At 38.5% G+C, this 27,613-nt stretch overlaps 1 protein-coding gene across 1 annotated transcript in view; it reads right to left on the bottom strand.

The window, feature by feature from the left end:
- Positions 1-567: 567 nt before the first annotated feature.
- PIGN (phosphatidylinositol glycan anchor biosynthesis class N) overlaps positions 568-27,613 on the bottom strand; it is a 93,245-nt gene continuing 66,199 nt past the window's right edge. Inside the window, 6 exon segments of the mRNA XM_021686398.1 lie at positions 568-2,578; positions 10,584-10,636; positions 12,848-12,890; positions 24,441-24,514; positions 26,528-26,603; positions 26,897-26,952. Of these exon segments, the coding sequence (XP_021542073.1) occupies positions 2,455-2,578; positions 10,584-10,636; positions 12,848-12,890; positions 24,441-24,514; positions 26,528-26,603; positions 26,897-26,952 (426 nt within the window). The 3' untranslated portion in view covers positions 568-2,454.

Here is a 27,613-nt window from a genome sequence, read left to right as displayed (position 1 = left end):
GTATCAAAGGTGGGGGAGCAAAGGAATCCTTAATCTACTACAACAAGTGTATAAAAGTAGGGGGTGGGGATGGGGATGGGGATGGGGGACATATATGCTCCTAATATGTGAGTTGGCTGAAATTGGAATGAGTTTTTGGTAAGAAACAATATTGTGAGTGATGAATAGGTATCTAGGTATGTAGTCCAGCTCTATCATTGTTAGGTCATTTTACGGGAATTATTATGAAAATATATTACTATTTAATAACATTATTTCCCCCCAAAATAAAAAAAGCATTTTATGTTCTAAATAGTGCACATTAAATATAATAATACAGAGAACTAAAACACTGATTGATTATGGATAGACTGCAGTTAGTTTCTGAAGTCCTTGGAGTATCCTCCAAGATTTATTCATGGTCCCTGGCTTTTTTGTTCAGTATTTTCTCAATCTGATATGCACCCTTTAATTCTTACAGGAATTCCTAACTTAAGCAAATGTTAACCAGCAAATGTCTTAAGTTTTGATTTGGAGATCTGGTATTAACAGTTAGAATGAAAAAGTGAATGCCTTAAACAGAAATATATTTAAATCATATTTATTTTTTCTGCTAATATAAAAATATGTTTCAAAACACTTTAAGATATTTGACAAGCTGCAAAACAGAAAAGGCCCCTCTAGCAAACTGTTTCCAAGCGAGTCTGAGGCATCTAGTAAACAGTGTAGCAAGGTCAGCCTGTGGCTGCAAGTACATAGTCCTGTTTTATAAGCGCATACTGACTCAAAACAATATTAGGAAAAGATGCGCTTCGAAGAACAAAATAAAGGTAAAGCACTGAGCATCTTTTACAATGCCATAATAAAATATTCATTAATCCCTCTGTGTGAAAATCTGGGAAAAGATGGAAGGTAAAAATAGGTATAAAAGGAGTTAAATGGTTAAGTGTTTATAAAGTCAGTTTTCTCTGACTTGTTTAAAAACAGATTAAAAATCCTCTGAGACAATGTGAAAGTTCATGGGTTTTATATCTGCCAATATCATCGCCGGCTAACAGCAGCTTCTTAGTTGTTGACAGAAATTTTATATTACAGACTGATGCATGTGGTCTTATACTGACATCGATCTTTCTTTTCTGACAATGGTGCTGTCACTGGTATATCATGAAGTACTATCACACACAAATTATAACCACACTTCATCACAAGCAGAAATTAAGAAAGCACATTTTGCCAAACTGATTTTCGAATCTTCTAAATTGTATTTGTTCACTCACTTGCCAATTTGAAAAATATAGTAATTTGTAGAGGGCTTCTTCATCATTAATGTGAGTTAGTAATGCTGTAATTTAATTCAAAGCAATTGTTTTTTTAAAATGAGACTCAGACCAGCAAAGCTTAGCATCAGCCAAAATCCGACGGGCACACAGTGGGCAAAAGGCCAACTCTACAGTGATATATAAAGGTCACTTTATGAAAAATCCAAATAAAAATTACTCTTAAAATATTTTGTCCATTAGAATTAGTTTACAGATGGAAATTTAAATTAAATGAGAGGACTCTAGTCCTTTGGGCTAGAATCTTACAACCAGAAAGATAAGCAATGTTAACAATCATTTCTGTGATATGGTCAGAAAGTTAACCATTGACTTCAAGAATTCTGTTGAAACAATACATGATAAAAGGTATGGGGGTAATAGATAGTAAGTCTACAATTAAAAATTTATCCTTTAAAAAATTTTCCCCTGAACTAGACACAAATACCAAGCATTTTCTACCTTTCCATCTCCAGAAATTCCAATGGGAATCCAGAAATGAAAAAAAAAAAGGAGTGAAGGTCAAACCCGCACCTGGCTGATACACGATGAACACCCTGGAAACAGCGCTAAGACAGTATTGGAGTGCACTGAAGGAAAACGACAAACACCTGGCAGCATTGGTTTCCACTGAAGCTTCAGGAAGTAACAGATCCTGATGGTCTTTCTAGTGTTATGATTCAGTAGTTAGAACTACTTGCAAAAGCAGTGCTGAGAGTTGATAAATATTTACGGTGCCACCTGGTGATGTCCTCCCGAGTTTCGCCATCATTGCTTTTGGATTGATCAGGAGCCCCCACGGGAGCACATCCTCCTTTGCATGTATGGGGAGTTGCAGAGTTGGTGACCAGACTGTTACAGGTGCTCTGAAACATCAGTGAGAAGAGCTGCCAGCTACAGGAAGAAAATGCAAATGGAATAAGTTTACTATGCTTTTCCACAATAGAACCACTATTTCACACGTACAAGACCTAAAGAAAATGGAAGCTCCTTTATTCCAGACACCCTGTAAATTCAGAATTCCACAAAAAATTTTCTTTGTAGGAGCAGAATATGCTGTATATCGATATCCATTTTCTTACTGAATCCTCGATAAGAGTTTGGTTTAAAAGGCGAACGAGAAACAGGATCCAGATGTTGAATGATGGCTTCGGTAACATCATATGAGGTGGCTTTTGGGTTTGCCACAGAGTTCGAGTTTCTTTGTTGTAAGCAGGTGTGCCAGGCCATTGAGAAACACCAGGACGATGGTCATAGACATGACAATCACGTACTGGCTGATGCTACAGAAGGAGAAAAAGAAACATGTTACGGGAAGAGAGAACATATGTGGGAAGGAACATAAGATCCCTCTAAATAATGTTTCTAAATGTACACATAAAATACACATAATTACAAAAGATACCAATGATTTTTTCAAGTTTATTTATTTATTTATTTTTAAGAATTTTATTTATTTATTTGACAGAGAGAGACACAGCTAGAGAGGGAACACAAGCAGGGGGAGTGAGAGAGGGAGAAGCAGGCTTCCCGCCAAGCGGGGAGCCCGATGGAGGGCTCGATCCCAGAACCTTGGGATCATGACCTGAGCCGAAGGCAGACGCTTAACGACTGAGCCACCCAGGCGCCCCATCAAGTTTATTTATTTTAGTAATCTCTACATCCAACATGGGGCTCGAACTCACTACCCTGAGACCAAGAGTCTCCTGCTCTTCCAACTGAGCCAGCCAGGCATCCCACCAATGATTTTGAAATAGATACCAAATGTTACTTTTTAACAAATTTGTTACAGAAGTAGTGATGAACATAAATGGTATTTTGAGATCTCTCCAACAACTGTAATATGTCATGAAAATATCTGAATGATACTGGCAGGGCCTGTGTGTTTGTCACCAATATAAGGTCACTGTCCCCAGGTTTAAGTATTCTGACATTCTAGAGCAGGCCATCCTATGCTTTGACAAAAGTTAGAAGTACTTTAACAGAACTACCAACCACACACACACACACACACGTTACCCAAATTCAAATTCAGGGAAGTAAAAGTTTTATAGTCAAGGCATCTAAACAAAGGTAGAAGGATACATTTCTTCATTAATCTCCAAGTCAAAGCTACTGTCTCCCAGACTTTGCTCTTTTAGACCTTTTATCACTTTTAATACTTTATTTTTATTTATTTATTTTTAAAGATTTTATTTATTTATTTGAGAGAGAGAATGAGAGACAGCACAAGAGGGAAGAGGGTCAGAGGGAGAAGCAGACCCCCTGCTGAGCAGGGAGCCCGATGCGGGACTCGATCCTAGGACTCCAGGATCATGACCTGAGCCTAAAGCAGTCGCTTAACCAACTGAGCCACCCAGGCGCCCCACTTTTAATACTTTAAATTACCTAAAACACTCTTAACATTTTAAATTACTTTAATATAAATAATATTAAATATGACTTGATTTCTTAATAAGTTTTATAAAACCAGTAGGTAGGTGGCTATCCTCAAATTTAGTAGAAGTCTATCTATAAAAGGTATTTCACAGATCACTTATCTCTTTACAGTGGCCTGAAATCACAAACTTTGGGCTCATTTAAGCCAACATTATTGGTAGGAAACAGTTGTGAAGCTCATCATCTTCAAGCAGTGGAGCCATAAGCCATTCAGCTTGTGGTATTTTCCATCAATCAAGTCTTGGTATCATCTTAGCAAAGCAGAGTTAAAGGAGCATCCAATTTCAACTTGAAATGAGTTTAGCTGTTCCCACTCTTCCCTTCACTATTTTGACATCAGGTATTCTCAAGGTGCACATGTGTGATGGCAGAGGGCCAGGTCTCTGTGCGGAGGGGCATACAGAGGCACCAGGAGGGCCTGTTCAGCCTGTACAAGGGGTGCTGAAAGGCTAACTGTACTTTTCAATCAGGGTAATGGGCAACAGAAGTAGGTCATCTCAGTCACATGCATTGGAGAAGAAAAAGTTTGAGAATCATCGATTTTTTTTTTTTTAAGATTTTATTTGTCAGAGAGAGAGCACAAGCAAGGGGAGCGGCAGGCAGAGGGAGAGGGAGAAGCAGGCTCCCCGCTGAGCAGGGAGCCCCACGAGGGACTCAATCCCAGGACCCTGGGATCATGACCTGAGCTGAAAGCAGCTGCTTAACCAACTGAGCCACTCAGGCATACCGAGAATCACTGATTTTAATAAAGCTTAGTATTCATTATAAGAGTAAAAGCATTTATGGCACTTATTAATTACATTTAGGAGGATATTAAGATAGTATTGAACATAATGAGAAGTTATCATTATATCTAGAGAGAAATGATACTTTAGTTGTCATTTGTATTTTAATAAGGTATAACAATAGTGCACGTAGGAAACAATGGCCAAATGAACACCACTATCAAATCAAACCAATCAAACTGATGGTGCCGACTCTATTCACCTCATACCAAATACATTTAGAACATAAATTTAAATATGTTTTTATAGTTATGAAGATTACCTCAAAGGGATTTTTTTCTCTAGTTTAAGAAATGCACTTCTTTCAGGATGCCATATAAAGGGCAGGACTCTGTGAAGTTTACGACCCGCTCTGAATGAAGATACAGTGTAAAAGATCAAAAGAAGAAAATACTAAATTGTAGCTCTGTCAGCCCAACTCGGTTTTATGGCCTGGGCAGGATATTCTTCACACGGCTGTTAAAAGAATACCTGATGCCACAAGGTTCTCCAGAGAACCACTGAGCTCACAGCCACAGGCGCAGCTGCCTACACTGACCGCAGTCTATTCCTTTAAGAGTCTCAATTTAATTCTGCTAAAATCTGCTCTGAAGATGCATTTTTAAACATACTGGACTACACCCATAAATACTGTCTCATGCCCTAATAATACACTCTTCATTTTTAAACAAACTATTACTTATTTGTTTGTTTTGTTTTGTTTTGTTTTTTAAACATTTTATTTGTTTATTTGACAGAGAGAGACACAGCGAGAGAGGGAACACAAGCAGGGGGAGTGGGAGAGGGAGAAGAAGGCTTCCTGCTGAGCAAGGAGCCCGATGCGGGGCTCGATCCCAGGACCCTGGGATCATGACCTGAGCCGAAGGCAGACGCTTAACAACTGAGCCACCCAGGCGCCCCTATTACTTATTTGTTAACCTGAAACGAACAGCTGAGGAATCTCTCAAACCTATTTTGAAAACCCACTGCAATCACCATGATGACACTATGACCATTACAGATACGTGCAGACCACATTCATGGGGTTGGTGAGCTCCCACTCCTCTCTAGAATTCTGGGACACATTCTCACCATTTCTGTATTCATAAAGCAATCAAGTAGTAAGGACAAAAGGACAACATTCCATTCCTGTATATAATAGGCATGTTATGGCTGAAGTTATTAACTATATTACTAATAAAAAGGAGTTTAGAAATAAAATTTGTCACAAAGGGAAACCACTGCAGGAGCACAATTCAAATAACTCTGGATCCCATTAAGGAAACTCTGCCAATAAATTTAGTAATATCTGCAACATGACAAGAAACATCTCAGCTTTTCATATATACATTCACACAGGAATAATTAGAAACCCAAAACTTAAAAGCAACATTCTCACAAACAGAATGCAGGAAAAAGTACAATAATGAAGTTTTGTTTTGTTTTGTTTTTTAAGATTTTATCTGTTTATTTGACAGAGACACAGAGAGAGGGGGAACACAAGCAGGGGGAGGGGGAGAGGGAGAAGCAGGCCTCCCGCAGAGCAGGGAGCCCAATGCGGGGCTCGATCCCAGGACCCTGGGATCCTGACCTGAGCCGAAGGCAGACGCTCAACGACTGAGCCACCCAGGCGCCCCAATAATGAAGTTTTGATAACGTGAACCCTATTATATGGTGTTTTAGCTTTGAATCTTGAAGCATATTTTCCAGACATTATCCAAGCCTTTTCCTGGCAATAAATTAGATGCTGATGAAGATGCATGCACCACTCATGCCCATCAGACCTGTCCCACATGGGTCCCCAAGGCGGTACATGCCATCACTGCTATACAGGATACCCAGAGAAGATTCTAGAATTCTAACTTTTCGACAGGAGCAGCAGCAAATCAAAAATGTCCCCCTGCAGCCTCAATCTGGGCAATTCTATTTAGAAAGCCTAATTTTTCTAACTCAGATTTTCATTTTGTTTCCCCATCCCCACCCCTTCCATCCCCCACCTCCCCTCTGCAATCATCTTCCTTTGTTAAGAGGGCATTTTTTGGATGTTATAATAAGAGACAAAGAAGACAAACAGCAGAGCAAGGAGGTATTTCAGCAGGGATGACCAGGAGACTGTGTGGGGAATTTATGGAGGATCATTCATTGCTTTCAGCCTGATGAACAGAACCCGAGCTCTGAAGTCCCCTATTACACCCGCCTTCAAGAAGTCTCTCAGAACAAGCACCCCATTTCACTGACAGGAGTTAGATCTGTGAGGACAAAGCACTGAGACTGAGATGAACTGTGGTTTAACCTAACTTACTAACTGGCTGTGCCTTTATCACCTTGCTGTCCCTTCTGGATTTTGTCAGAGTGACGGAGTGCACCAGGACAACAGACATAATCCAGGACCGTTCCAGGTAAACCTGCACTTGTCACTGTGTGTGGAGGGCAGCTCCCATTACAAAAAGAACCATTACCACAAAATATTTCTACAGCATAGTTTTTACACTGCATAGCATGAATCAATTATATCATATTTTAATAAGTATCATCAATAAATTATAGTACTGAAACATGGAGTTAACATCCTTTTCTGATGGTTAGTACTGCAGAGCGGGGGTCATCAACACATTCTCGACCCGCGAGGGCTGATGCACCATCCTGTTTCCCTTGGTTTGAATGATGCTCAATGTTTGTCTTATGCATCTATAGTCTCTCGTTCTGCAATTATTTTGTGCTCTGATGAACACTTTATTCCCATGATGGTTGTGTAAAGGAATGCAAGAAATAGGCCTGGAGGTACCACGCAAGTGCCAGGAAGAATGTCATGCTAGATGTTAAATACAAGTTTTGCAATGGCTCAAAGCCTCTTTTAAAAAGGATCAAGCAAGCACAGGTAACACAAATAAAAATAGATAAACTGGACAACATAAAAATTTAAAACTTTTGTGCATCAAAGGACACAATCTACTTCTGGCTCATACCCTCCTAATCAATATTTCTTTCTCCTTCAAATCCAAAACGTATGTTATCAAAACTCTGCAGTGAATGGTTCCTTTGCAACAATCACACACAGGATCAGACACAAAGCCACTTTTAAAAAAGATTTATGAGAGTCACAAAACAAAGACTTCGGGAAATTCCCTGTCGTAGAGGCAGTGAGGGGCAGTGGGGATTCTACAGCCTTGGCTACTGAAGCGCTGCCCTCCGCGCCTGCTCCATCATTCACCAGTCTGTGACACAGGCGAGTCACACTCTCCTCATCTCTAAAATGGGCCACAGTGTTCTCATCTCTAAAATGAAGACACTAAATATATCTACTGTGAAGAATATCTACTTTACATTGTGATAAAGATCGCATGAAATAATGTGCTGGAAGATCCTTAAACACTGCAGCACAACACAAAGGTTGGTCAGTTGTGGCAGAGGTGGGACGGCGGGGGGGCAATCCTTTGACTGACAGCTTAGATCTCCTATTCAAGTTCGAGCTTCTGTCTTATTTTGCCTTTACCTAATGCAAACTGATTGTCCGGTCTCTGAACTGCCTTCATCATGTCTTTCAGGACTCCTGTCTCAAATAACCAACTGCTGGGCATGTGGACTCTGTGTTGCAATGCACAGCTTTGCTCTGACCTTGTGGGTAAGTCTCTGCCTCTACTCTACTCTAAACAAGCTTACTCCATTTGGGCCCCAGTACTGGCTCCAGAACTCCAGATTTGACAGAGGGTAATTAGAATTGATGTACTGAGGGACATTCACTCCTTCCAACTATAATATCATTCTTCACGCTCATGAGTGAAATGAAAGGACAATAAAATCTCAGAGAGACGTGAGGGTATTCCATGTGGTTACTGCCCTGCATTTCTCCTTTCCTTTCTAACGAAGCTTGAAAAAGTGGTCTATACTTAAACTCTACTTCTTGACCTCCCATTTCATTTATTCCTTTCTCTTTAATTTTTATCAGAGTCAAACACGCAGTATTAAAAACGTAAAATACTGGAGAAAGATTTACGATGAAAACCGACAATTCTCATTCCTCCTTCCCTACTTCTCAAGACAAATGCTTTGGCCACTTCTCTTTTTAGATCTTCTGGCAGTTACCTCCTTACCATGAATTAGTATCTTTATGTTGCTATTTATTGATACATCCATTTAAAACATTATATATTAAGTCCCTGCTAGGAAAGAGAAGAACTGAGCATACTTATACTATATCCTACTAATTTCACTTTTAGATAGTTATTTTTTCTTCTATTAGTTTTTCTTCTGTTTTTCCTTATGAGTCATCTTTAAGGAATTATTTATATGTAAGAAAATGGGACTATTTTAAGTGTCCAGTTAGATGAGTATTAACACATGGTACACCACATAACCATCCTCACTGTTAAGACAGAGAACATTTCCATCACCCCAAAAGTTCCCACATTCCCTTTTACAGTTCAGCTCACCCTAACTCCCAGTGCTGGAGATGGATAATGGTGATACTGCTCAACAGTGTGAATTTACTTAATGTTGCTGAAATGTACACTTAAAAGAAGTTAAGATGGTAAATTTTGTTCTCTATATTTTACAATTAAAAATAAAAAGTCTCAAAAAAACCCCAAAAAGTCTCACACACAAAAATACTATATTTTACGAGAATATGTCCCAAACAAAATTCTGGCGTATGTCTAAAATGAAAGAAAATTAATCAAACGTCAGAGAGAGTAAGGAGATGTATGTCAAACACAGGAAACACTCTGAAGGATAAAAAATAGAACCACAGAATAACATCAATACTAAATAGCTGCCTTTACTGAAACTTCTTAGATGCGGGCACTGTGCTCAATGCTCCACGTGGAGTCATCCATTCAGACAACTACACGAGACAGGGGAGAGATGAGAGGGTTTAAGTCACTTGCTGATGGTCTCGTAGCTAAAATGTGGCTGAAGTTGTCCAAGCCCAGGTGCTCTGGTCTAAAGCCCATGTTCTAACCCACTATCTTGTCTGGACACTTTGGGATCAGAGGGCTGGAGAGAGAGAGAGACATCAAAACTCTCCCTAAGCATTCAAGCTTAAGAGTAATGAAAGCAAAATGATCTAGGGACACCTTTTACATGCCTGGCACATATGGAATGAAGAAAATTCAAATCAGATGAGGCAGGGAGGCAAACGTGTATATAAATAAGAAAGCAAGACCAGAAGTGAGCTGCCAAGACGTAGAAACAGAGGAGAGAATGTCTAACACAGTCTCACCCAAACCTATGCAATTTCCAGCAACACAAGTGCTAAATAAATATTGACTAATGAAAAAAAAGCAGTCTATAAAAATGTATTGTCTCCGGGGGCGCCTGGGTGGCTCAGTCGTTAAATGTCTGCCTTTGGCTCAGGTCATGATCCCAGGGTCCTGGGATCGAGCCCCGCGTCGGGCTCCCTGCTCGGCAGGAGGCCTGCTTCTCCCCCTCCCACTTCCCCTGCTTGTGTTCCTGCTCTCTCTCTCTCTCTCTCTGTCAAATAAATAAATAAAGTCTTTAAAAAAAAAGTATTGTCTCCGAATGCATTTGAAAACAAAAAGGCAAAAGGACTGACTTTGCTTTATTTCTCAAAGAGAAGAAATTTAACAGATTATGGCAATCATTCATATTCAAATCATATTAAAGAAAAAACTGACTTTTTGTTCATGTTATACTAGAACACTGTTGTAAGGTCTCACATGTTAAATGTTCTCATATTAAAGATTTTAAGAGGCAGATAAGGATTACACACAATTTAAATTGACACAAAATCCATACTGCCACTGAGTGCATCATTTTTCTAAAGAGACTGACAGATTATGAGGACAGACTCTGAAAACCCAGATCAGATTCACAGTTTCCCTTGCACCTTCCCACTGTTCTATAGTTCTCTCCAGAGTTAGCATCTATCCCCACATCATCCCAAGAAAACATTTGCTAATGTGTTAATGTTAAGAATTTGGAGAGACATGTCTCATATCCAGAAGCTTAAAATAATTGCTACTTGCTACGTTTACCTCAAAAATCAAATTGGTACCTTCTACTAAGATGTCAAGTTATTATTTTTTCACTGTATTCTTAAGAATTTCAATGTGATTATATACTGCACCTTGTTCCAATATCAAGCCAGCTTCCATAATCCTTGACTAAGAAGAAAAAATGCTGTAAAATAAAACAAAATATGGCTCCATTAAAAACAAAGGTATTTTCATTCAGATGAAAAACAATTTATTTTAGGATTATCAGTTTCAGACTTCTGACCTCTTATAACCACTATCTGACTAGAATCTATAAGAATATGTCCTTTATAGAAATTTCTGCTTGGACTAAAATGAGCAATAGCCTAAAAGCCAGACGTAGCATTACTATTCGATCAAATGAACACAAAAGTGACATTTATGAATAGCTAAAAATAAAGATAACCAACTTAATTTTTTTAAGTAAGCTCTAAGCCCAACGTGGGGCTTGAACTCAAGACCCCGAGATCAAAAGTTGCAGACTCTACTGATTTTAATAAAAGACACGAATAATACCAAAGACCTCAGTGAAAAAAAGCCATATCATCTATTTATCAAGAAATATCTACTGACAGCCTACTATGTGCTAATCACTGTGTTAGGTCCTGGAGATAAAATCTCTTTTGGGAGTTGTATAACCTAGTGAATAATTCAATCAAATTATCAGGTGTGTGTGTGTGTAAGAGAGAGAGAGACAGAGAGAGAGGGAGAGAGAGAGATGAGTGTTATCATTGGAAAAGACAGGCAATTATGGGAGCACAAAGGAAGGGGAACATAGCCCAGATGGAGTATAAGGGAAGGCTGTGCCAATAAAGAGTCTAAAAATCTAAGTAAAAAGTAAGAGTCAGGTGAAAGAGGAGTCTGAGGAGATCGGAGGAGAAGTATGTTTCTGACAGAGGGAGAAACCTATGTAAATGTGAAGAGTCCAGGGGGAGCGCGGCAGGTACAGGTGAGGAGGCAGGTGTGGACAGAACAAGGTTGGAGATGATGCTGGTCAAGTAAGCAGAAGCTAGGTCACAAATGGCTTCGTAAGCTAAAGAAAGCAATCTGACTCTTTACAAAATTAATCAGAGAATTTAAATTCCCTTCCGTTAACATATCTTGCTCTTTGTGCGCAAAACTGAAAGCTGATTTGTTCTAGCATTATTATGTTTGGTCAATTTCAGATATATAATGGATATCCAGTTCAACAGAACACAAAAATGCTCTCACCTAAATCAAGTGACTAGGAATCTGATTGGGAAGTTAGACTACTTGGTGTCTCCAATCAGTTCTAGCATAGGATGTTATATAGTGAAGAATTAGCTTTACCCAAAGAGAAATCTGGCCTTTGCCTTCAGCTACCTAGAGTGACTTCTAGGCCCATGGAATGCCATGCCTGATGGGAGTATTTTGCCTTGGGGCCTTAGCCACTGGACAGTCTAATAATGTGATTTATATTGGGGGCTTCAGGCCATGTGCTATCAGGTACCATCTCTAGAAGGAGTGAACATTAAAGGTCAGTCATGGGGACAAAATGTGATTGATCCTCATAAAAACGTTGAACAACCGAGGCTCTTGTGAGCCTCATTGGCAGTACTCCCTATGAACATCACACATCAATGCTGGAACAGTAATGCTGTCCTGACTCCACAGGGAGAGGACCAGAGTTCCACATCCAGACCCTTCCTAGACTCTGCCTTCTGAATCTCTTCCCTTGGATAACTTTAATTTGTATACTTTCCTACAATAAATCATAACTGTGAATATAATAGTTTTCCGTGAGTTTTGTCCTTCTCGTGAATTATCAAACCTGAGGGCAGTTTTGAGAACCCCCTGAATTCGTAGGTGTAAAGTAGGTTCTTTTTCTTAATACACTACATACAAGAGGCCCACCTGCATGCTCCTTACTCAGAACTCACTTATAAGAGTCATTAACTTGGTAACATCTTCCCACTTGAAAAGCTCTATTTCTTCTTTCCTTCCTTCCTTCCCTCCATTTTCTCAATCTTAGAAAAGGGTTAGAGAAATCAACATTTCAAGTAGGAAAATGATGTATTACCTAAATCTAAAGTTAGCTTTTTCTGTGAACTTCCTATGGAAGGCCCATTTCAGACACAATGCACCATGGAAGACTAGGCATAAAATGACAGATGCAAATAAATCAAGAAGACTTTTGACACCTTCAGAAGAACACCCTTCCTGCATAAGTCATTTATAAAAAGAAAGTAATTTATATGTGTAAATTATGCCAGCACTTGTAACTTAATATCTAAAGATTTCATGCACAGAAATGCATTCAGATTTCTCTTGATTAAATTAAACCAGCACTTAGCTTCTCAATCTTATTTATACTGAATATCCAGTAATGCCTTACCAAAGCCATAATGTCTGATATGATGAGAACCATGAGAAAAAGGCTGGAAAAAAAAAAAGAAAGATTACACATAATAGAACTGGCACATTTTTAAAGCACATTAAAATAAAAATGAGAATAATCAAATAATCCTCTATTAGTATTTTTACTTCTGAAAATACTACTTTAGACAAGGGCTCTATTCACATTATAATGGACAACTGTCCCACAGTATAGTCTGGAATTCAAAAATGCTATTTAACATTTTGAATATTTGTTTCAATGGTAGGAAAGGGATGTGATTTATGATTTTTATTTATTTATTTTGGAGAGAGAGAGAAGGAGAGGAGGAAGGGGTGGAGGAAAGGGAAGAGGGAGAAGGAGAGAGAGAAGCCCAAGCAGGCTCCATGCTCAGCACAGAGCCTGATGCAAGGCTTGATCTCATGAACCTGAGATCATGACCTGAGCTGAAGTCAAGAGTTGGACCTTAACCGACTGAGGTGCCCAGAATTATGATTTTTAATTAAACTTTTTGAGATAATCACATGCAATTACAAGAAATAATATAGAGGGATCTCATGTACCCCTGGCCTAGTTTCCCCCAAGGCAGTATCTTACAAAACTCTAGTTCAATATCACAACCAGGATATCCACACTGACACTGTCAAGATACAGAATGTTTCCATCATTACAAGGATCCCTCATGATACTGTTTTATAGCTACATCTATCTATCCTCCCTGCACCAAGCCCCTGCCTAATCTCTAATCCCTGTAAACCACTAATTTGTTCTCCATTTCTATAATTTTGTCATTTCAAGAGTGTTATATAAGTGGAATCATTTATATAACACTTTGTAACCTGCTGGGATTATATTTTTTCACTCAGCATAATTCCTTTGCGATTCATCTAAGGTATTGTAATGTATCAATAGTTAGATCCTTTTAACTGCTGAGTAGTACTCCATTTCTGGATGTACCACAGTCTGCTTAACCATTCAAACACTGAAAGACATTACAAATAAAGCTGCTATAAACACTCGAGTACAGTTTTTTATGCAAACATAAGTTCTTATTTCTCTAGGAAAAATGCCACAGGATGTAATTGTTGGATCTTATGGCAGTTGCATGTTTGGTTTAATAAGAAACTAAAACTCCATGGGACTCCTGGGTGGCTCAGTTCATTAAGTGCCTGCCTTTGGCTCAGGTCTTGATCCCGGGGTCCTGAGAGGAGTCCCACATCGGGCTTCTTGCTCAGCGGGGAGCCTGCTTCTCCCTCTGCCTGCCGCTCCCCCTGACTGTGCTCTCGCTCACTCTCTCTGACAAATAAATAAATAAATAAAACCTTTAAAAAAAATAAGAAACTAAAACTCTTTCCAGAGTGGTTATACAATATATGTTCCCATCTGCAATATATGAGAGCAGTTTCTTTGCATCTTTACCAGCATTTGGTGTCACTACTTTCTATTTTTAGCTACCCTTATCGCTGTATAATGATACCTCACTGTGTTTTTTTTTTTTTTTAAAGATTTTATTTATTTATTTGACAGAGAGAGTGAGAGAGCACAAGCAGGGGGAGTGGCAGGCAGAGGGAGAAGGAGAAGCAGAAGCAGGCTCCCTGCTGAGCAGGAAGCCCGATACGGGGCTCAATCCCAGGACCCTGGGATCATGACCTGAGCTGAAGGCAGACGCTTAACCGAGTGAGCCACCCAGGTGCCCCCTCACTGTGGTTTTAACATGCATTTCCTTAGTCGTTAACGATGTTGAACAGCTTCAACTGCCATCTATATATGCTCAGATCTTTTGCTCATTTTCTCATTAAATTGTTTGGTGTTTACTGTTGAGTTTTGAGAGTTCTTTATATAGTCTGGATAGTAGTCCTTGGTCAGATACATAGTTTGTAAATATTCTCTGCCAGTATGTAGCTTGTCTTTTCATTCTCTTAACAGGGTCTTCTTTTTTGTAGAGCAAGAGTTTTTAATTTTGATGAAGTCCAATTTATCAATTTTGCCTTACACAGATCATGGTTTTAATGTCAAGCCTAACTCTTTCCTAGCCCAAATCTCAAAGATTTTTCTCTTATGCTTTTCCTAAAAGTTTGAATCTGGTCTATTTTGAGTTAATTTTTATGTAAGGTGTAAGATTTTGGTCAAGATTAAAAAAAAAAAATCACAGCATGCCTCCTTGATTTCCTTAACAAGGCAATGAAGAACTTAATGCTCATGTGTAATACAGAATCTTAGCTTTTTTATTTGCATAAGAAATGGACAAATTTCCCTCCCCCATTAAGGTATCACAGCAATTAGGTAATAAAAGGGGAAAAAATGTAAATCATTTTTGTCATCTAGTGCTTTTCTCTTAAGTCCAAACAGAAAACAACAATGAAAAGTGTTCCCAGATTTTAAAATTTTTATGTACAATACAGAGCTGCAAGAAAGCTGTAGGTTTCTCTCATCTCACTTACAAACTTAATGTTCCTCCAGGGAAAACTCATATGATCAATTATTGAATTGCATTACACAGTTCCATTTCAACTAGTCTAAAGTTAGTATGCTTATTTTAAAATCATCCTTGACTTCTCTTTTAGACATAATTGTTTTTCTAACTCTAGGTTTGAAATATAGAAATGTAACTCAATAGTTCACATACACAGACATATAGCACAAGTCAGACTTACCATATCTAATTGAAGTGTTATGTATCATTCACAAGTCTGACAAAACAGACATATAATAAGTGTGTTAAACTAAGAGTTTGTGGAGAACACAATGGTCATTGAGTAAACCTTCTGAACAAAACACCAATTCTCAAAGTAACAATCCCAATGAAAGCTCTGTCTAGCATGGGCTTTAATGGTTCCAGTTACTGAATCCACCCCAATTTACACAGCCCCAATTACTACAAAATGCTTTCCTTCTTTGAATCAAAATCAGTGAAACAAAAATTCTACCCTATGGCTCTAGTTCTTCTGAGACAAGAAGAAAAAAAAAGAAATACAAAGCAATCTACATATTTAATGCAATCCCCATCAAAATACCACCATAATTTTTCACAGAGCTAGAACAAACAACCCTAAAATTTATATGGGACTACAAAAGACCCTAAACAACCAAAGCAGCCTTGAAAAAGAAAAGCAAAGCCGGAAGCATCACAATTCCAGACTTCAAGCTATATTACAAAGTTGCAGGCATTAAGACAGTATGGTACTGGCTGGCACAAAAACAGACACATAGATCAATGGAATGGAAGAGAAAATTCAGAAATGGACCCATAACTATATGGTCAACTAATCTTCGACAAAGCAGGAAAGAATATCCAATGGAAAAAAGACAGTCTCCTCAACAAATAGTGTTGGGAAAACTGGACAGCAACAAGCAGAAGAATGAAACTGGACCACTTACTTACACCATACACAAAAGTAAATTCAAAACAGATGAAAGACCTAAATATGAGACAGGAAACCATCAAAATCCTAGAGGACAGCATAGGATTTGACCCTGGCCATAGCAACTTCTTACTAGACATATCACCAGAGGCAAGGGAAACAAAAGCAAAAATGAACTACTGGGTCTTCAAGATAAAAAACTTCTTGGGATACCTGAGTGGCTCAGTTGGTTGAGCATCTGACTCTTGATTTCAGCTCAGGTCATGATCTCAGGGTTGTGAGATCAAGCCCCTCGTCGGGCTCTGCACTGGGTGTGGAGCCTGCTTAAGATGCTCTCTCTCCCTCTCCTGTGCCCCTCACCCCCTCTCTCCTTCTCTTTCTCTCTCTCCCTCTCTAAAAAAAGAAAGGAAAAAAAAAAAGATAAAAAGCTTCTGCACAGTGAAGGAAACAATCAACAAAACTAAAAGGCAGCCTTCAGAATGGGAGAAGATATTTGCAAATGACATATCTGATAAAGAGTATCCAAAATCTATAAAGAACTTATCAAACTCAACACCCCAAAAAACAAATAATCTAGTTAAGAAATAGGCAGAAGACATGAATAGATAGCCATTTTTCCAAAGAAGACATATAGATGGCTAACAGACACATGAAAAGATGCTCAACATCACTCATCATCAGGGAAATACAAATCAAAACTACAATGATATATCATCTCACACCTGTCAGAATGGCTAAAATTAACACAGGAAACAACAGATGTTGGCAAGGATGCAGAGAAAGAGGAACCCTCTTACACTGTTAATGGAAATGCAAACTGGTGCAGCCACTCTGGAAAACAACACAGAGGTTCCTCAAAAAGTGAAAAATAGAACTACCCTATGATCTAGCAATTGTACTACTAGGTATTTACCCAAAGGATACAAAAATACTGATTCGAAGGGACACATGCACCCGATGCTTATAGCAGGATTATCAACAATAGCCAAGCCAAGGACACCTGGGTGGCTCAGTTGGTTAAGCGACTGCCTTCAGCTCAGGTCATGATCCTGGAGTCCCTGGATCAAGTCCCGCATCAGGCTCCCTGCTTGGCAGGGAGTCTGCTTCTCCTTCTGACCCGAACCCCTCTCATGTGCTCTCTCTCATTCTCTCTCTCTCAAATAAATAAATAAAATCTTAAAAAAAAAATAGCCAAATTATGGAAAGAGCCTAAATGTCCACTGACTGATGAATGGCTGAAGAAGATGTGGTGTGTATATAATGGGATATTACTCAGCCATCAAAAAGAATGAAATCTTGCCATTTGCAATGATGTGGATGGAACTCGAGGGTATTACACTAAGCAAAACAAGTCAGTCAGAGAAAGACAAATACCATATGATTACACTCATATGTGAAATTTAAGAAACAAAACAAATGAACATAGGGGAACAGGGGGAAAGAAAGAGAGGGAGGCAAACTGAGAGAGCAAACTGCAGGGGAAAGGGCAGAGAACAAACTCTTAAGAGAACAAACTGAGGGTCAGTGGAGGGAAGGTGGGCAGGGAATGGGCTATATGGGGGATGGGTATTAAGGAGGGCACTTGTTGTGATGAGCGCTAGGGGTTTGTAAGTGATGAATCACTAAATTCTATTCCTGAAATCAGTATTACAGTGTATGTTGACTAACTAGAATTTAAATAAAAACTGGAAATGAAAAAAAAGAAATGCAATTTAAATGCAACAGACTTTTAAATATCTTTTTTGAAGTTTGGTTTGATATTTTTAAATGTTTTTCTAAAACCACATTTTATTGTAGGGCACAGATGATGTTCTGCAACCCTTTGGAAGTAAGACACACGTGATTAGGGTACTTACTATCTTCTCAGCCTCAGTTTCCTTATCTATAGAATGGGCAGAGTAATACCTACTTCAGAGCACTGTTGGGAAAATTAAATAATATATGTAAATTATCTAACACAGTGCCTGCATATGGTAGGTGCCTAATATATACTGATTTCTTTTTCACTCTTTGTAACAAAAACTTTAGATAAAATTAAAGACACAGTGAAAGACAGAATCTCTGCCCTTTCAGAGTTCATAGGATGTGTATTAGTTTGCCTGGGCTGTCATAACAAAGTACCACAGCCTGGGGGGTTCAAAAACAGCAACGTATTCTCTTATAGTTTTGGAAGCTGAGTCTGAGGTCAAGGTGTTGGCAGGGTGTTCTCATTCTGAGGCTCTTTCCTTGGCTTGGAGATGGCCATGTTCTCCCTTTGTGTTTACATGGTCTCTCCTCTCTGTGTGTCTGTGTCCTAATCTCCTCTTCTTATAAGGACACCATTTATATATTGGACTAGGGCCCACCATGACCTACCTTATTTTACCTTAATTATCTCTTTAAAGGTCCTATCTCAAATACAGTCCCATTCGACATATGCTTTGTTGGTGTGGGGATAGGGGAGGGCACATAATTGAGCCCACAACAGGGCGTGAAATAGAAAAGTAAGAAATAGTTCATCATGGGGCACCTGGGTAGCACAGTCAGTTAAGCATCCAACTCTCGGGTTCAGCTCAGGTCGTGATCTCAGGGTCATGAAATGGAGCCTTGCACCAGGCTCCACGGTCAGTGTGGAGTCTGCTTAAGTTTCTCTCTCCCTCCCCCTCTGCCTCTGCCCTTTCCCCTGCAGGTGTGTGCTCTGGCTCTCCCTTTACCTAGGTAAAGTTACCTAACTTTAGCTAGGAATTTGAGGGGACGGCAGTTGGGTAAGAAAAGTTCATCAGAGAATATGACGTCTGATCTAACACTCAATTAACAAGAAGGAAAAAGCTTTTCCAGAGCAAATTTTGAAGTATTCTGTGAAGACTGAGGAACAAAGAAGTTGTCCAAGGTCACACAGCTAGTGAGAGGGCAGACTTTTTTTTTTAAGATTTTATTTATTTTGAGAGAGAGAGAGCACAAGTCGGGGAAGAGCAGAGGCAGAGGGAGAAGTAGACTCCTGCTGAGCAGGGAGCCTGATGCAGGGCTCGATCTCAGGAGTCCAGGACCACAACCCAAGCTGAAGGCAGATGTTTAACCAACTGAGACACCCAGGCTCCCCAAGGGCAGAATTTAAACATAGTAAGTCTGGCCTCAGAGCCTGTGCTCCTAGCCATGATGTGCATTGTCTCCCCAAGGCACTATCTACTCTTGGAAGCCTTTGGCATGCTTACCATTTTCCCTTGAATGTGTCCTTTGTTTCCCTTACTTATTCATATATATTGGTCAAACAAGAAGGCATAAATGTGACAGTGTTTACTACTTATGGTGATCAAATTACTATGAAAGTAGGATGGGATTATTACTCTCCTTGTTCTGGAAACAATATTTCCATTAAAATCTGGTTAGTTTTGATATTTTATCCCTGTTTTCAAGCTACTGAGCACCTAGATCCTATGAGACTGTCCCATGACTACTCCTTGATTCAAGAAATAAATGCATGCTACTGGGTTTTTATACAAATGATAATGAATGTTACCTCTTATTACTTCCACCAAACCACTAAGGTCATTCAGCTCTAACCATCTTCCTGCTTTTACTCTTGTCCTCCTAAAGGTATTAGTCATAGAACAGACAAAGGAGACTTTGAGACCTTCCAATGGCTTCTTGCCTCAACTAGGAAAAATTCAGAAGTCCAAACTATGGCCGAAATGGCCCCATATGATCTGGCCCCTACCTATCTCTCCAACCGTCCTTCCTACAATTTTTCTGTTAGCACACTCTGCTTATGGCTGGTCCTCCTGCTGTTCTTCAAATACTCTACACCGGTCTCACCTCATGCCCTTTGTATGCTCCACACCCTCTCTACCTAAAAGTGCTCTTTTCTCATATAGTTTCATGGTTCACTCTGTGTTTATTTCAGTCTCTGTTTAAATGTCTCCTCTTCGATCTATTTTTCTTCCTGACATTTAACACAACCTGACATTTTATGGCAAATATTTTATTTCTTATTTGTCTCAATGAGTAGATGGTAAGCTCTATTCACCACTGTATTACCAGCAGCTAGAACAGTGGCTGGCTTGTAATAGAAACTCAAAACATAATATGCTAAATGAATGGTAGAAGTAATCAGCATAAAATAAAATTGAAAATGGCTACTACTACATATTGTGACATTTTTTTTTAGACACAAGACTGACTGAACTTCTACCTCTGGTTCCATAGAACACTACAAAATTGTTTCTTTTTTTTTTTTTAAGATTTTATTTATTAATTTAACAGAGAGAGACACAGCAAGAGAGGGAACACAAGCAGGGGGAGTGGGAGAGGGAGAAGCGATGCGGGGCTCGATCCCAGGACCCTGGGATCATGACCTGGGCCGAAGGCAGACACTTAAACGACTGAGCCACCCAGGCGCCCCTACAAAATTGTTTCTAAACAACACCAAATAACACCATAGAAAGCTAAAACCACCAGGGTAAAATCTGGAAGTGACAAAATAATGATGGAGGAAGCAAATTTTCTTGACAAAAACCAGATCTATACTCTGACCTAGGTAAATTAGTTAGAACTGCTGGAGATAATAACCATTAAAAGAAATCACACCAGAACAAGCTAAAATTCATAGACTTTAAGATAGACAAAAATTAGATAAACGAACACAAATTTCTTTGTTAAGAAATTTTAAAATATTTGGAAGTAATTTAGTTTCACTTCATATAAATTAAAAAATCAAGCTGGCTTAATATAGTTTCCCCTGGAAAATGCTCTTGCAATAAAAGTGATTTAATATAGGTATAATTCTTTTTTTTTTAAAGATTTTACTTATTTATTTGACAGAGAGATAGCAAGAGAGGGAAAACAAGCAGGGGGAGTAGGAGAGGGAGAAGCAGGCTTCCCGCTGAGCAGGGAGCCCGACGTGGGGCTCAATCTCAGGACCTGAGCCAAAGGCAGACGCTTAACGACTGAGCCACCCAGGCGCCTCAATATAGGTATAATTCTGATTCAAATTTGAATTCCTAAATATGGGGGCATACCATTCCGAAGATCAAAACGTCTAGTAGGACAAAATAGTATATTTAAAATGACAGTGTCAAAATATCTTATATTCATTTCAGTTAGTACAGGGCATGAGAAACTAGTTTTTTGGTTGCTGGATCACACTGCTGACAATTTGACCTCCCCAAATTCTTTTTTCAATCACTATTGTTTATCCATGGCTTGCTTGTATAGTTGAGTATGTAATCAAATATAGAACAGAAAATTATCCCTTTTAGGTCTCGTCATTTGGTTGGTTGTCAAACACTTCTGTAATCCTAATGATAAGGAAAATCTGTGTTCTAAGATGGCCGACCGAGCCAGCGAGAGTCCCAGTCCTTGCCCCAGGGCTCTTCCAGGTTCTTCTCCCTGCCCTGCTTCGTGCACGTGCCAAAAGTGCCAAGTGTGAGGAAGTAGAAGTGTATAAATTGCCCCCTTTGTTTGTGCTTGAGGCTCAGACTTTTGGAGATCACTCTCCTCTGAGCCCACCGGCGTTAAATAAACCTCCTATCCTCCAAGATCTCCGAGGGCCACTTGGTTCTTTTTGTCGGGCGATCCAGTCCAGGTTCCGTAACACTAAAACTTGCTTCTCTTTCTCAGCTGCTGTCCCATAGTCTCTTATGCTTTGTTGCATTCTAGAGGTGAGGAAGCTCCATGTTATCTCATGCTGTGAAATGGATTAACTTCAAAATGTCTTCCTCAACTGTGACAGGCACTTTGGGTTGTCAGTTTCCTATACCCATTCCAATCCACAACTTCTTGCTCTCTAGTCACCTTCCAGGTTAGAAGGAACTTGTGCTCATTAGAGTTCTGCTCATTCAGACATAATCTGAAATCTGTTGGATGGGGCATTTGGGAAAGAAACTGTTTCCCTGATGGGAGGGGAAATCTGACGACGTATCTTTTTGTCTCTTCCCCTAATGGTCCTTCTTCCTATCTGGATGGCAGATTTGATGCATGGAGGTATGAAGAGAAAGGCCAAACCCTAAGAAAGGGAGGGCAAAAAGGCAGGGTTGCTGATGACATCACACCAGCTTTGCACTGCCAACCTCTAGACTCCAAGTTACACGAGACACATAATTCCCTATTTCTCTCAGCTACTATTAGATTTTCATTATTTACAACCAAAGGCATCTTTTTTTTTAAAAGCTTTTTTTAAAGATTTTATTTATTTATTTGAGAGAGAGAGAGAAAATAAGTGGGGGGGGGAGCAGAGGGAGAGGGAGAAGCAGGCTCCCCACTGAGCAGGGAGCCCGACACAGGGCTCAATCTCAGAACCCCGACGCGGGGCTGGATCTCAGGACCCCAAGATCATGACCTAAGCCGAAGGCAGATGCTTAACCGACTGAGCCACCCAGGCACCCCAGTTTCAAAAGCATTCTTAATGGTTCAATCACTAAGTAATCTTCATGCCCAGATACTTCCTTGTAGTGATCTCTATGCAAAATACACAAGTCTTTGAGATGAAGCTAGTTATCAAGGTTGAAGAACTAGATAAATTGTTGATATTTAGAAAAGTTAATTTTAAAGTCATGCAAAATAAAATAATGTGAACACAGCTTTTCTACTTCACCTTTTTAAATACTAACTTAAGCAATGAGTTGAAAGAAAAGCAGTTAGAATCATTCCCCGGTCTGTTATACTGAACTCATCCTTGGCATTATGGATCTAACAAGTCGGTCATTAGTATAAATGCCACCTCCACCTTAACCCCTAGGCTTCCAAAAATTGTGTTGTCAGAAAATGTTTATCAATATAAATACTGAGATTGAAAATGAGGATAAAAAGGAGAGATGCTATCAGTGATACTTAGCAAGTGTCAAGGTGGGAAGGATGGACTTAGGCGTGTGTGATGAATTAGATAAAGAAAACAAGATGAGCTGGTTGTCAATAGCAAGAAAGGGAATTACCAGGTTCAGGATGTGACATATTAAATTTGAGGGGTCACTGTGACATTGCAAGTAATTTGTAAAGGTTTAGAAGTCCCAAGAGAAGACATTTATGATGTCTTAGTCCCCTTTGCCTCAGTTCTCTACTTTGATGTTTAGTTTTTCCTTGTGCGGCTCTCAGGACACAGTTAACACACACACACACACACACCTCTACTTCTCGTTCCATGTGTCAGGACACAGTTAACACACACACACAAACACACACACCTCTACTTCTCATTCCATGTGTTACCAGTTCTTCTTAGTTAAACCTTAAAATCCCTGCTAAAAGAAATGTATCTGCTAACGGAGATGCAAGAAAGTACATGTCATTTACGAGTTTTTTATTGCATCTAAGTAACTATTTTTTATGTGATGCTGACAAGGTATAAATGTTTTCACTGTTAAATTTATGTAAATATCCTGCAAAAATACTAAATAGTTAAACTAGAAAGAAATTTCTACTATTTTTAAATAGTGGAAGAAAACCTTTTAAAATTATAATTGTTATTATGGCATATGCATAATAATATGCTAAACCCAGTTCTAGCTTAAACTCATCAAAGTATGCAAATTTATGCTAATATTAGTTATTTCTTTCAGCACTGAATATGCCAGTTTCATTCAAGAATAACAGAACTGCTAAGAAGCTTCGTATTTATCTCAAGTGTCTTTCAGAGACGCTGATCACTTCTGTGCTGATGAGGCAATTTTATTAGTTCAAAAAAGTAAATAGTTGAGTTGCTAGCTTCTCTTTCAGAGTCTTGATTGCTTAAGACTGACTGCTCCAGAAATTCCTCAAAACTTAGAAAGAAGAATTCCCATTCCACTTGTCAAATATGTAGAAAATAGGACTGAGAAGGTATGTAAATTACTGACATGTAGAACAGTTAATTTAAAGCCATGTAAAATGAAATAATGTTAACACATTTGTCTCATACATAAGAAATAACCCAATACAGAATGACATCCCTCCTGTTTTGTAAGCACAGTTATGTCTACAATAAACAAATCATTAACTATAATTTAACATTTATGTTTTACTGTTTTCTAGGGAAGCTCTTCACTGGCTTGAATAATATTCTAATAACATTTTACTGTTGAGAAAGCATATTTGTCTGCGAGAGGCTCTGATAATCAACTAATTCCCTCTAATGATGGCTGAACTCTGGCTCTAAGGGTACAACTTTTTTTTCTCATTTTTATAATAAACAACTTCTGCTACAGCATCGTAGCAATCACATATCTACTCTCACTGCCGGAGAGACATGGGCAAGTCCAGTGCTTCTTAAACATTCACCTTACCTTTTTGATGATAACTGGGTAGTTAGCTGAACCGCTTCAAAAGCACACATCACGAGAACAAAGGGGATTAAAATCTGTTTAAAAGGACAACAAACCATGCCATGGGCAGCTGAAACATTTGAAAACTTAAAAACAAATGCTATTTCTGCTTATAGCAATATTTCAACTTCTCAAATAAATTTTATCTCTATTAGTGAAGAGCAAACTCTGAAATAAAACCATGACATCAATGATATAGAATACTGATGAAATGGATTTAAAAATCTACATCAACAGTGTATGTAGTATAAAAAGATAAATATCAACACTTATCCCAAATAAAACCTAATACAAATTTTTGTTCTATCTAACTCATTATAATAATTAATGACCATGTTCAAATGATTCCAAGAGAGTATGAGAGGCACAAAATGCCCAAATCCAAATAAATCATAGAGCCTGATAATTTGATTCACAGATTTCTGAATCCATCTGGTCACTTGATACTATAACTCTATAAACATGATCTTTTCGTGCATTTATCTTAATACAACTTTATTTCTGATTATACAATTCATATTCACTGTAAAATATTTATAAAAAATTTGAGAAAGGTATCCTATAATTTATACTGGTTGAAAACCCATAACCCAGAGCTAATACTGTTAATATTTTGAGATACTGCTTTCTAATAACCAATTCAATATATATATATGTATATATATATATTTGATGTATAATAAAAAAGAAAGAAAATACGGAAAAGAAATGATGTTCAGGACAGTGTAAGATTCCTTCAAGTGAAGGACATATGACTAAAATAGTTTGGGAGAACCTTCACTTCTGGCCATATTAGACAAAAAAAGCCATTGAGTGCATTATGTCCGTAAAGCTCTGAATGAGACTGGAGAGTAAATCTAGTATTCTAATTTAAACTTTTGTTTTCTCTGCTTTTTCTTATTTTTAATGAAAGGTCAATGGTCTCTTATAGACTAAGAGCAACTATCATTAAAAAATGTAAAAGAGGGGCGCCTGGGTGGCTCAGTCGTTAAGCGCGTCTGCCTTCGGCTCAGGTCATGATCCCAGGATCCTGGGATCGAGCCCTGCATCGGGCTCCCTGCTCTGCGGGAAGCCTGCTTCTCCCTCTCCCACTCCCCCTGCTTGTGTTCCCTCTCTCGCTGTTTCTCTCTCTGTCAAATAAATAAAAAATTAAAAAATAAATAAATAAAAGAAAGTTAAAGAAATAATGCATGTTTTAAAATAACTCAATAAGTAAAAAAAAATAAAAATAAATAAAAATTAAAAAATAAACATAACAAAATAACTCAACAGAAATTGTAACATGAGAAAAATATCTTGTTAACATTTCTTAAGATTACATTTGTATTAATGCAGTAACAAAAAAAGGATATTAATCCATTTAAGAGACACATACTTTTTAACAATTAGTACTTATGTGAACTGAATAGAAGGTAATTAGATTTTAGGCAGATATATACTAACTACATAAAATGTGCCAGGCACTGCGGTAGAGGGAATAAGACAGGCATAATGACCCTTAAGAAGGAAAGAACGTGAATCACATTCCATAGGAGTCTAAACCTCCAAAGCTGAGGAATTTGCCATTATCTTGGTATCGTCAGCACCCAGCTGGTGCCTGCTGCATTACTGAATGTAAGCACTCAATGACGGATTTGTATCCATTCTAGGTACATGGATTATGAGAAAAGATTATAACATGTGGGCAGTCTCGTGGGGAGCATATAGAATCTTTGGGAGCACTGCAGTTCTGATCTGCACTGCCCTTCCCCACAGGCTTTCATCATCTGTGATAGGACTTCCCAGGACTTACACAGAATCTGTACTCTGTGGAATTTAAATGGGCTTAAGGATAAAGCAAAAAGGTTAACTGTATTTTGGAGTAAAAGCTAAAGGGTCCCATCTCCCATTCAGCATCATCTGTGAAGGTATCTTCTTTCCGTGCTATTTCGTTCTGTCAGAATGACTTTATAGTCTTAAAGTCATGTAATGTTACATAATCTTAATGTCACAATGAATTGATAATCTTAACAAGTATCTTAAGAAAATAAGAAAATAAGAAAACTAACCTTCCACATCATCAGGGCTCCCATCATAAAAGGACTAAACACGGTCAGAAAGCAATAGACAGAGGCAAGATCAAAGCTAAGGAACCAACATAAAGAAAAAAGATTTTAGAATTCACATTGTAACTTTAAAAGAATGTTCTACTAAAAAGGATGTTTAAAATAACTTTCTGAAAACTACTCTTACTAAAACACAAGCATACACTGTATCAAGAATATTAGGAAGCCACTAAAATGAATGAGGTAGATCTGTATGTGCTAATACATACCAATCTCCAAAATGTATCCTTCAGTATAAAACACACAGTACAGAACGAAATCCTAACTTGTATTATCTTTTATTATAAATACGCTGTTTTCGTTTAAAATTACCTGTTAACAGAAGCTATGTTCCCAGTTCCAAAAAATGCTGTCACTAAGAAGAAAACCTAAACAGAGTTAAGGAAATGCCAAAACAAGTCAGAATTCATACAAATTTCTCCTTCATTTAGAAAAGATATGCCTTTTCTACCATGAGGGTAACTTGATTTTTAACCTGTACATTTGGCCATAAATTGTTGTAAGTGAATGTTCCATTATATCTCTTTGTGGATGCATTTTGAAAGAACCAGACTGAAGAGGCAATGTGCTAAGAACCAGAGGCGTGGGAGTTTATCCTCACTTGTCACTAGTATCTTTGGGAGGGCGTTTTCCTCTTCTCTAGCAGAAGCAAGTCAGAGTATTGTATCTGTAGTTGGCCACTGATGATTTTTTCACAAGAACAGGGACCTAGTGCATCACACATAGATATTTTCAGGAGAAATATTATTTTCAGTTCATATATACTTGCTGTGTGCCCCACTACATGTGAAATGTGCCAGGTTCTTTGGAAGGCTCAGAAAGAAATAGAGACCATATTCTACAATAATTCAACAGAGAATGAGTCACGAGAAAATGTTAGATATCTTTTTGACACTTCTTAAGCTTACATTTGTTTTAGTGCAGTAATAAAAGGTAAATATTAATCCTACTGGTGTCTAAGAACTAACAGCTAGGAAAGCACTAGGAAAATACTGTCTGGCCCATTGAAAGGACTCAATAAATGTTAGC

This window comes from Neomonachus schauinslandi, chromosome 14 (assembly GCF_002201575.2).
Source record: "Neomonachus schauinslandi chromosome 14, ASM220157v2, whole genome shotgun sequence".
NCBI classification, from domain to species: domain Eukaryota; kingdom Metazoa; phylum Chordata; class Mammalia; order Carnivora; family Phocidae; genus Neomonachus; species Neomonachus schauinslandi.
The sequence above is the reverse complement of the archived record's forward strand: the minus strand, read 5'-3'. Positions and strand labels throughout refer to the sequence as shown.